The following is a 12141-nucleotide window of genomic DNA, read 5'->3' as shown; positions in this document are numbered from 1 at the left end:
CTAGCTAGCCAGTTACTTAACCTCTCTCTGCCTCAATATCCTTACCTGCAGGCGTACTTAGCACAGGGCAGAAATCATAGTGTAAGTGCTCCGTGAACATCAGCTATTAGCATTATTTCTAAAGCCTGAGCTCTTAGAGGGCAAGACCCACGTCTTGCTCGTATTTTATTTTCATCCTTTCTGTCCTAGGCTGTTTATCAGGTCATCTTTTCTCCAGGCTTTCTTCTTCTGAGCTATCATTCACACTGTTGCAACTGTCACCTTCCTAATCCATCGACTTGCAACCTTTTTCACCCCATAGCACACATAAATTACTAAAATTCCACGGCACACCAAAAAATACATTTTTTGTCAATATGACCAAAAAAAGTATGCCTTTGACTCATTCACAACAGACAGCTATTGTGTTGGCTGATGTCATTTTTTTCTTTGACAATCTAAGGGAAAAGAGGTCAGTGCCCCCGACTAAATAGTCAGGTACTGCATGTTTTAAACATTCTTGCAGCGCACTGCTTGAAAATCGCCGTCCTAATCTGTACATCTGATTGTGTCGTTCTCTCTTCAAGCTGGTTTCCCAACGTTTACGGGACAGTCAAAATTCACTCACATAACCAAGTAACATCTCTGCTTCCACCCCATGGGCGTAAGGAGCGGTTCACCAAGAAGGCTTTCACACCTTGATGCCTTTGTTCTAGTTGTTCCCATGTGTCAGAAATGTCCTTCCTTCCCATCACATTCTATTCACTCTTTAAAAAAAAAAAAAAAATAGAGGAAACTGTAGTGTTTATTAAAGTAACAGCTTTATTTGCTCTTTAGGGTCCCTGTCTTAAGATTTCCAAGTGCTTGAGGGAGGAAAACCTGTAAGAAATGATGGAGGTCAGGGAACAGGCCTTGGGAACCCTGGAGGGGGTCATAGTGAGAGTCTGGTCAGCCCGCCAGGCAGACACCACAAAGTCCAGGAGTGGCTCAGCCTCTGGCCTCCGTTCCGCACTGCGGAGTCCTCAGCTCCTGGGTGACCCCAGCCTCAGCCTCCAGCCGCTCTACCCTGTGCCAGTGCCACCTCCACCTAACCCCATTCATTCTTAAAAGTTGGTCTCAAGCGCTCACCAGACTTTCTCACAATTAGTCACCTGCTTTTCTGGGGTCGTAGAGCATGATGTTCGTAACTCCGTAACGGCCATTCTTCATACTTTAATAATGTAAAACCTTTCTGCCTCTCTGTAGGCCTTTCATTCATTCATCAGATATTTATTGAACACTCTTTACTAGATAACAGGCCCTGTTGCCTGCACCGAGGCTACGTGGACGATAAAAAAAGAAGAAAAATAGTGGATCGTGGCGAGTGCTACACAGGGGATGTCCAGGACGATTAGCGGCTCAGGATTGTCTGGTCAGCGCTCTTCCTCCCGGGTGCACGACCGCGCCTTTCCCCTCCCCCTCCTCTTCCCCCCCAGGCCATTACCTTCGCCTTTTCCTCTCCTAACCTCCAAGGGCCCTTCTTTTGCTTCTGTAACTTGTTTCCTGAGCCTACGCAGCCCAGCTGGCTCACTTCTACTACCTCTGTAACTTTCTAAATAAACTTTCTCTTAAAAGAAGAAGAAAAAAAAAAAAAAGATTGTAAGGTCAGGTATCGCTTTCCGGAAGTACCTTGAAGCTATGAATTTGAAAGCGCCTAAGTGACCCTCGGAGAGAGAGAGCTGCAGGTCTGGGAACAGCAGGTGCAAAGGCCCTGAGGCACGGAGAGGCCGGTGTGGCTGGAGCCACGGCGGGGAGGAAGGTGTGCGCGGCCGAAGCAGCCCCGCGTGGTCGCCCCACATGGCCGCGTACAAAGGCCTATGGGCCGCTCGGAGCGGAGGGTCGTTGGGTCGGAGGGTCGGAGGGAGGGTCGGAGGGCGAGCGAGCGGGCTCCCGCGCCGCACTCGGCCCCAAACGGGCTTTCCCCTCGGAACTTCTCACATCAGCGATTTTCCCTCCGGCGGCGGCCGGCGATGACAGAAAACCCCCATGCAGCTGTCGCCCGCCTAACGACCCAGCGACACAGGAACCCGCAGAGAGCCAGCGGCGCACAGGCCGAGGCGGCGGGGCACAGCCGAGCGCCGCCAGGCGCAGCGCGCGGAAGACGCCGGAAGCCGCGCGGGTCGGCGGCCCCTACCCCGGCGCGAGGGCTGCGCATGCGTGCGCGCGAGGGCTCGGCGGTTAGGGCGCTGCCGGGCGAGGGGGCGGGGCCGGGCCTCCGCGCCGGAAGGGGGTTGGCTGGGCGGGGCCGGGCGGCGGCGGTGACGGCTGCGCGCGCGCGCGCGCGGGTGCGAACGGGGAACGCCGCGAGGGCCGGGGCAGGCCGGGCGGTGGGGACGACGGACGGCGACGATGGCCGCGGCAGCTGGCGGCGGCGGGCCGGGGGCGGCGGCGGGCGCCGCGGGAGCGGGAGGAGCGGCGGTGGCCGCGGGCCTGGCCGTTTATCGGCGGAAGGACGGGGGCCCGGCCAGCAAGTTTTGGGAGAGCCCGGAGACGGTGTCCCAGCTGGATTCGGTGCGGGTCTGGCTGGGCAAGCACTACAAGAAGGTGGGTTCGCGCGCCCGTGGGGGCCGGGAGGCCACGCGACGGGGTCCCGGGGCGCCTACTGGCCTCGCGGGCCCGGGGCCGCCCCTCCCCCCGCGCGCCACGAGGGACAACAAAGGCAGGCGCCGGGCTCGCCACGCCCCCGCGGTCGGCCCTCGGAGCCCGCGCGTCCCGGCTCCACGGGGCTGCGGGCCCGGCCGCGGGGGCCACGCGTCCCCGGCGAAGCCCCTGCTCCCCCCGGTGCGCAGGAACTGTGGGGCCCAGCAACCCGCTGGGTGTGACTGTTTCTCTTTTGTTAGGTGTGTGAACAATGGTTATTAAAAGCTGTCCGGGCCGGCGTGGAAAAGCGGCAGCGTTTTGTTTGGGGACTAGGCTTCAACGTCAAGGGAGGTGACTGAGGGCCTCCTACCTGTTGTTGATTTGCTAGGGAACGAATTTGGACATCTGTACTCGGAAGGTAGTAATGCAGGTTAATTAATCTATTGAATTGCAGTATTGATGAGAACTGACTAAAAACGGGCAGTTTTTACTTTGTAGTACTTGGGGTTATGTATAGTGAGAGTACAAGACTTAATGTTCACTTGGACCTGTGTTTCTCAGTGACGCCTTCTGGGAGAAACCCACTGGTCTTAGGTCACCCCACTTCTTATCTTTATTTTCTTCGCTCCAGTTTTTGAAATTGTTTCATTTATCTGTTTCTCCTCCCTTTGGGATCCGAGTTCCGCCGAGTCAGTGGTATTGGAAGTAGTGACTTAACCCCTTGATTATAACAAAGTGTTCAGCTTCCTCTTTATGTCAATATTTAGGAATGTCTCCCTTAGGTGTAATGAAGCAGACAGCCAAAAATATTCCCTCTGCCCCCAGGTTTTCTGAAGGCCTTTTTCAGTTCTGTGCTTCCCCACTGAAGACCAGGGCAGTGGGGTAAGGACCTTGTGGGCCTGTTCAGTACAGTGTGTCCTTGAACGGGGTTAGTACTCATTGCCTCTCCCTTAGTAGTTACTTAGTACACAGCGTCTCCCTTAGTAGTTACTTAGTACACAGCCTCTCCCTTAGTAGTTACTTAGTACATACCCTCTCCCTTAGTAGTTACTTAGTACATAGTTGCTGAATGAATGAAAAGATAAAGTAGTTTAGGAATGTACACACTTTGATAATAAAGTCAGTGTTTATTAACACACAGTTCACTTTCAAAATTAAGTGAGTTATCAACTCGTTAGTGTATGCATTTTGAAGGGACATCCTGAATTTATTTGGGGTCACAGCACAGTGAAGCCTGTGAGTTTTTTGAAGTTGTTAGGCATGAGCAGGCATCTTGGTTTTTTTTGGACAATTACGCTGTGGTACTTCCGGAAATAACTACTTCTTATGTGAAGTTTTAGGAAGTGAGAGACAATATATATTATTACTTACAGTATATTTTTAGATGCTTTTTTTTTTCTCTTTCCTGGAATTTTGGAGTCACATTTGGAATTGTAGATTTTTCTTATCTACAAAGTAGACAAGAATATTCCTGCCCCTTATATAGTAATAAATTCGCTACTTTTTTTGTGGGGGCATTAGAGCTTCTGGAAGTGGCCAAGGGAACTGAATATATATTATGACAATATTATTTTTTTAACATGTACCCTGCAGCCAGTGCTTTGGGTCTTAAATTCAATGTTCCTTGATTTTTTTTTCTCCCCTCCCCAGCCTGCTCCCCCCCCCCGGTTTTATTGAGATATAATGGACATATAATATTGTATTACTTTATCAAAGTAGCTTTAACAAAGAAAAATACTCAGTAATATTTCTTTAGTTTATTCCTTTGTGATTCCCATAGGATTGTTCAAATCAAATATTAAGGAAGGGAAAAAGAAAGAGAAATAATAATTTCTACCTCTCCGAACTCTGTGCATCTGTTTGGTCCCAATTTTAAGAGGGCAGTTGAAGGTTTGGATAATCCTTCAGAGATTTGTTTGAGTGGGTGAGGAAGTGGAGTGAGGCTGACTGAAGGATTTGTCCCAGAGTGTTGAGGCCAGTAGGTTAATGTTGGCTTAGTTTCCCTGAGGTCTTAAAGACAAAGTCAAAATTAAGTTTGACTTCTCCGAGTTTCTTAAATCCAGAGTATATTTCTTGAGCCTACTCAGATTCAGAATTGGATTTGACAACCTAAATCCTATCAGTTTCTGAGAGAGGTGTTCGAGTTGTGAAAGTAGTATTGCTTGTTTTGTACACACCATATCTTTACTTGTCCACTGAACTTTTCTGTTGCATTTAGTACTGCATTTTCAGATTGATAAATCTGAGCAACTATATGGAATAAAAAACATTACATTGGTAGTTCCCCCATTTTGGGGGGGGGACATCAATGATGAGAGTGTCATTGATTGGCTGCTTCCTGCAAACCCCCCACCTCAGGTATCAAGCCCCCAACCCTGGCATGTGCCCTGACCAGGAATTGAACCTGGATCTCCTGGATCCTAGGTCAGTGCTCAGCCACTGAACCACACTGGCTGGGTGGTAGTCCCCTTTTTATTGGTCGGTCTATCCGTGCAGTCAGTGAACAACTGAGCATCTACCATATCCAGGCACTTAAAACATAACTCACCTAAATCCTCACACCAGTCCTGAATAATAGACATTATTTACTTCGTTTTACACATGAGAGGAACCCAAGGCTCCAGATTTAAGTAATTTCTCTAAGGTTAGTTAGGAGTGGTAGATTTGGGATTCTCTGAGTCCTGCCTGGCTCCCCCGCCCTGTGTGTGTGTGTGTTTGCTAGCTACACATAATCCCTCTTTTTAAGGAACTCATAATTTGTGAAAAAGATAGACACCTATGTGGAAAACCCAGGGGATTGCAAATTAAAAGGCAACTTCTATTATTTTTTAATATGTCTTTATTGATTTCAGAGAGAGGACGGGAGAGTTGAAACATCAATGATGAGAGACTCATTGATCAGCTGCCTCTTGCACGCCCCAAATTGGGGATCGAGCCTGCAACCCAGGCATGTGCCCTGACTGGGAATCGAACCCCAGTCACCTGGATCCCAGGGCGATGCTCAACCGCTGAGCCACGTCTGGCCAGGCTCCTTGTGTTGTTTCTGTTTTCTAAATGCCATTAGTAGGTGTTCAGTAAATATTTGTTCAATGAATGAACAGATTAAACTAGTCTAGGAACCTATTCATTTAGGCTTTGTAGATAAATTTGGCTTAGCAACACAGAGTGAATACTTTTTAACTGGAATGAGGTTCAGCTAGGCGAAAGTCCAGAGGAGGTGACCGCTTTAGATAAGAGGAAACTGAAGCCTAAAGAGCTCAACTCTTTGCCTGAGGTTGCATTTTAGGCCTTGTTTTGTTACCTAAGTTGCCTTCTTTGTATTTACATGTCTTTCATCCTAACTGATAAAGATGAGAGCTGTATTCTGTCCATAGTTTCTGAGTGGTTTTCAGATTATAAAACTTTACTGATCTCACATTGATTCAACTCAGATACCTTGAAGGTATCAGGTAAGTTTCTCCAAAATTTGTCTAATTTCTGAAATGAGATTTAAGAATGATTTAGATTTAAGGATGATTGCTAAACTAGAGTAGATTGCCTAAGGAAGGCATTTAAATGCCCTTTACGTAAGTTATTTAACAGCCCGGCTGGGCATGGCTGCAACCTAGGATCTAGGAGATCGAGGTTTGATTCCTGGTCAGGGCACATGCCCGGGTTGTAGGCTCAATCCCCAGCAGGGATCGTGCAGGAGGCAGCCGATCAATGACTCTCTCATCATTGATATTTCTCTTTTTTTCTTCTTTTTTTTAAAATATATCTTTATTGATTTCAGAGAGAGGAAAGGAGAGGGAGAGAGATAGATAGAAACATCAATGATGAGAGAGTCATTGATCGAGCCCACAACCCGGGCATGTGCCCTGACCAGGAATGGAACCCCGATCGCCTGGATCCTAGGTCGACGCTCAACCACTGAGCCACACCCAGTCAGGCATCATTGATGTTTCTGTCTCTCTCTCTCTCCCCCCCTTCCTCTCTCTGAAATCAGTAAAGATATATTTAAAATTTTTTTTTAAAGTTATTTAACAGTTAAAGACTTATTTGCTGCAATAGGATTGTTTAGGGACAAGTTAAACTTTATTAATGCCATAGGTAATATAAAGCAGACCTATTAATAAAGCTTTCTAAACACATCTTTCTAACTTTTTTTTTCCAAAGTATGTTTTTATTGGTTTCAGAGAGAGGGAGAGAGAAACATCAGTGATGAGAGAGAGTCATTGATCGGCTGCCTCCTCAGGAAATCGCCAAGGCCGGAACTTCATAACTTTCTTTGAGACTAAAATACTTTGAGACTAAAAAGTTGTTTTAAGTAAAACAGAGTGTTGAACTTTTTTGATCAAAAGATAAAATGCTTGACTTAAATAGTCTATATAATCAATTTTTTTTTTCATGGTCAGGAGTCAGTATTTTGAAAGCTGTTAAGAACTTTTTATGTTCTAGGTGATATATCTTTGGAAGCAGTCAAAATGAACTCAGTTATCAGTATGGGATAGCGGAATGATTATTAAATTTGGTTGGAAGACGTGAGTTTAGTACTCTTAGCTGCTAACAGATCACATGATTTTTGTGTTTTAATTTTTCCCTTGTGAGTTGGAAGTAAGACTGTGACTCCCATAGGACTGTTGTTCGAATCAGGTGAGATAGTCCTTAAAGACGGATGATAGAAGTTGGAGGTGGGTGTGATACTTTTGCCATATATCCAGTGGTTAGCCAGCTTCATTCTCGAGAAATAGAATGTTGCTATTTTTAAACCTTTAAAAGTTGATTTATAAACCACTTGAAAGTCATACATTGGCTGCCTTTTGAGTGGGTACAAGATATAGTTTGTAGCCTGGCTGAGCGTCTGCCTAGGATCCAGGAGATCGATGAGTTCGATTCCTGGTCAGGGTACATGCCCGGCTTGCGGGCTTGATACCCGGTTGGGGGCATGCAGGAGGCAGCTGATCAGTGATGACTCTTTCATCATTGATGTTTCTATCTCTATCCCTTCCTCTCTCTGAAATCAATAAAGACATATATTTTTTTAAAAAGATAAGTTTGTAATAGTACGTTAATGTCAAATTTCATATGTGAATTAAACATCTCTTACATTTTCATGTTTGGTAATTTTTGTGGGTGATTTGGAAAAAAGTGACCAGTCACGTATTTTATAAATTAAAAATTGGATTTTAAAATCTAAAGTAATAATTTTCATTGGGCTTTGAACCTGGCCGCCTTTCTTGTGAAAGGATAGGGTTGTTCCCATGAAACCTTTCTCATTCTAAATGACAGGATACATAGAATGAAACATGTTCAGCAGTGAAGTTTACAATGTATACAAAACTATATACATAAAACAGTTATTAAATAATTTTTTGCCTGCGGGGTTGATTTGTCTTTAGTTGAACAGCCTTTCTCCAAGATGGTGTCTTTTTCAGTTTTAGGATTTGGCATTCAGTTATCTACAGGTTGCTGAAAAATAAAAATTTACTGTTATTAATTATTCATGTTGCTTTAACATATGCAAAAAAACTGCAGGGTGGTTGTGGGTTTTTTATTTTTATTTATTTAAAATATATATTGATTTCAGAGAGAGGAAAGGAGAGGGAAAGAGAGAGATAGAAACATCAATGATGAGAGAGTCATTGATCGGCTGTCTCCTGCACGCCCCCCACTGGGGATTGAGCCCACAACCCAGGCATGTGCCCTGACCGGGAATTGAACCCTGATCGCCTGATCTTAGGTTGGTGCTCAACCGCTGAGCCACGCCCGGCCGGGCGGTTGTGTGTTTTTTAAATGACCCCTTTGGGAATCTTGTAGATAAGTGCAAAAATCATTCTCAGCTGCGGGCCACACAGAAACAGGCAGCAGGCTGGATTTTACTAACTTTTGGTCTAGAAGAGTTGATGTAAAATAAAACATTTCAGCGTAATAACCAGCCTTCAGCAAAGTTAACTGCACACTGGCTGTTTCATTAGAAAGCTAATGCACCTGAACAAATAAGAATTTGAGAGGTGCTGAGCTTTAAGAACTGTCCTTGTCTATTGTGCTCTATCTTTGATGGGCCGTAGCACAAATTGAGAGCCGTTCAACATAGTAATGGTAGACTGTGCAGCTGATATTTTGCCATATGTAAATGACTTAAATATTATTTATTGTAGTAGAAACTTAACTACATTAATCTTGAAATGTTGGATGGTAGTGGGAGAGAGGCTTGCTCCCGAAAGAAAAATATATTTTTTTGTTGCCTTTTGTGAAACTGATGAAAATATAGGTATTTTTCCTATACAGAATTAGAGGTTTTAAAAAAAATTGTTGAATATTGGTGTCACAAACTGATATTGAACATTTAATACCGAATTAAACTTTTACATTTAATTTAATTCATTAGTTTATGCTTTCCCTGCCATGTTGCCCATTATCTTTGCTGTGAAACTAGCTTGTGCCTGCCACTGGGTTGGCCTTTTTACATTTCCATCTCAGCATGGATACCTTCAGAAGTCACATAGTATCACCTCTGCATTCTGTTGGTTGCAAGTGAATCACTGAGGATGGTCCTGATTCAGTAGAAGAGGGTATAGACCCCACCTCTTTATGAGAGGTGTGTTAAAGAATTTGTGGACCTGTTTTAAATACAACATAGTTTGCTTTCTGACCACACATTATTTACATTCATTCCACATACAAAACACACTGGCCAGGCTCGTTTGAGGTCCAGAATCTCACCATCTAAGGTCCAGGTGGGATGGCCTGGGTTTAATCTCTTTTCTTTTTTTTTTAAAACATATCTTTATTGATTTGAGAGAGAGCGATAGAAACGTCAATGATGAGAGAGTCATTGATCAAGCCTGCAACCCGGGCATGTGCCCTGACCGGGATTCGAACCCCGATCGCCTGGTTCCCAGGTCAATGCTTAACCGCTGAGCCAAGCCTGGCCGGGCTGGGTTTAATCTCTTAAGCTTCATATTTGTCATTCCTGAGATCCGTTAACTAAAGAGACTGTTGTCAGTCCCTTTGTTTTTGTAAGCTTCTTTACAGCAGAGAGCGAGTCTCAGACATTTATAAATCTGCCCCCGTGCCGTGCTCAGTAGGTAGTAGGAAGTAAGCTAACATTCTGTACGATTGTCCCAGTTTTTGAGACCCTGTCTTTATCTTGCAGTATGTTCATGCAGATGCACCTACCAATAAAACGCTGGCTGGGCTGGTGGTGCAGCTTCTCCAGTTCCAGGAAGATGCCTTTGGGAAGCATGTCACCAATCCGGCCTTCACCAAGCTCCCTGTAAGTACATCAGCTTTTAGCTACAGAATATTATTGCTTTTTAACTAGGAAGCTTCTTTCAGGAGTCATTTAACATTTGCATTAAACATCAGGAAAGTCACTATGGAGACTTAGCTGTTAACATTTTACTGTGTTGTAGTTTCCTTATAGTTTCTGCTGTGCCAGGTCTTCTCCATTCTTTCTCCCGATTCAGTCCATGTGGGTAGAATACTATTCAGTGGAATTTTTATATTTTGTAGGTGGGATGATTCTGCGCTTGTGTGAGAATATAACTCTGTTCTTGGGATAGATATTCTGACTGTTTGGCTCGGTATAGAAATACTGGGTTATTTTCGTTCCAAATCTGTAGGTTTTGTTCTCTCTTTAACATTTGATTTTGTAGGGGAAAATTTGTTGATTTCCCTGCTTTTTTATGCTGATCTTTGAAACTTTTTGATCTTTTTAATTTAGAAATATGTCTAGTTGTGATAAGTCATGATTTGAAGACTCAGTTATGTTTCCTTAGCCCAGGGTCCATTATTCTACAGGTTTTGACAAATATATAATGACATGCATCCACCATTATCGTAGCACACAGGATAGTGTCATTGCCATAAAAAGCTCAGTGCTCTGCCTGTTGGTTCCTCCTCCTTCACTAATTCCTGACAACCATGACCCTTTTTTTATTTAATCCTCACTTGGGGATATGTTTTTATTGATTTTTGGAGTGGGGGAGAAACATCTATAGGTCGCCTCCCGTACATGCCCTGACTGGGCATCGAACTCTCAACCGAGTATGTGCCCGGACTGGGAGTTGAGCCCACAGCCTTTTTGGGACGGCGCTCTACCCGAGCTTCGGGGCCAGGGCATCCCCTGCTTCTTACCAGTCGTTAGCACTACCTTGTCATTAATTAATAAATCAAAGCAATAAGGGCGCTGGCACAAATTTAAAGCACTTTTAAGTATTGCAGTTAGATTTAGCTTTTCTAGGTTTCATTCTGCTTAGCAGAATTTTAGGTGGGCTATAAATAGGATGAGACCACTTGTGTACATCCAGAATAAGATTAGATTGAATTCCAATTCAGGTGCCAGAGACAGAACCGTGTATCAAGAGCTGTGTGGTCACGCAGCTGGGAATAGAAGCATCTGTTAGAGCTGCGCCCGGCCCCCAGCGTCTCTAACGGGTGCACAGCTGCTGCGCTCTCGCAAGACGGGGGCCTGGCTGGCCCCAGAAAGCTCGGTGTCGCTCCCGTTGCCCTCTTACTCTTTAGGTTTTTCATGCTAATCAAGAGGACTTTCCCCTAACAGTCTGCGCTTCTGCTTCAGAGACTGTTTTAAGAACATGACCTTTTGTACTTAAAGCACATCCAGTGTCACTCAGAGCAAGGCCTCTTCAGGGTGGGGGTGGTTGGAATGAGGGTCCAGTGAGGAAGTAAGTCGGGGCCCAGTCGGTGCCCTGAGAAGTCTCTTGTCTGCCTCGAGCTCTTCATCCCTTAGCTCTGGTCTGTTACTTTTTTATCTGGGTGATTTTGATACTGAGGGCCGGAATCCCACACCCATTTTCATGCAAGCTGTAAGAATCCATGATGTTTTTTATTCTTCCACATATTTAGGGATGTTTCTCTTTTTGTACTTTTTTGCTGGAGCGTGTGCCCATGACAGGTTCATGAATTTCCCTCTTCTGTTCAGCTTTTACCACTGGAAAACTGAAAGCCTCAGTTTTATACTTTTTCATCTACGACTTGTCCCTGTAGTGGTAGGTAGAAGTTATTTTGTCTGTCTTAAGCATATGTATATGATAATGATTTAATTTCTCAAATTTAATATCTGTCCAAAAATTGACCTTAATCTTAAACTGTGTGTGCCGATGTTTTACTCTTCAGGTTTGCTCAATATATATTCCTTAGGTAGCCTTGCCCTGACTTTTTAAATTATTTTAATATGCTTGAACTGTTGAGAAAATTTTTATAGATTACCTACCTTGTCAGGCACTCTGCCGAATATTGGTGTTAAAGGTTTGAATAAGACACTGTTCCTGTCCTCAAGGAGTTCATATTCTAGAAATCTATAAAGCAGTCATTTCAGTATTGTGCTGAGTGGCATACACGTTTGCCGTAGTGACTGGCATATGCAGTTCAGGAAGCGTAGTAGGACTAAGTCTCATTCTACTCTAGTAAGCACACCGCGCACATTATTTCTAATTTAAGACTCGAATGCTACAGCATTGTGGATTTGTACATTTTCTCAGGTAAACAGCAAGTTCAATAAGAATTGCATCCAGATGTATTTTAGGAATATGTAATGCAGCA

At 44.6% G+C, this 12141-nt stretch overlaps 1 protein-coding gene across 1 annotated transcript in view; it reads left to right on the top strand.

The window, feature by feature from the left end:
• Nucleotides 1–2281: 2281 nt before the first annotated feature.
• Nucleotides 2282–12141, top strand: part of SMARCC1 (SWI/SNF related BAF chromatin remodeling complex subunit C1) — an 81294-nt gene continuing 71434 nt past the window's right edge. Inside the window, exons 1-2 of the mRNA XM_081159123.1 lie at nt 2282–2562; nt 9734–9853. Of these exons, the coding sequence (XP_081015249.1) occupies nt 2368–2562; nt 9734–9853 (315 nt within the window). The 5' untranslated portion in view covers nt 2282–2367. The remainder of the gene's footprint in view (nt 2563–9733; nt 9854–12141) is intronic.

The sequence above is a fragment of the Miniopterus schreibersii genome (genome assembly GCF_964146895.1).
Source record: "Miniopterus schreibersii genome assembly, chromosome: 15".
NCBI classification, from domain to species: domain Eukaryota; kingdom Metazoa; phylum Chordata; class Mammalia; order Chiroptera; family Miniopteridae; genus Miniopterus; species Miniopterus schreibersii.
This window is presented reverse-complemented; position numbering and strand designations above follow the sequence as displayed.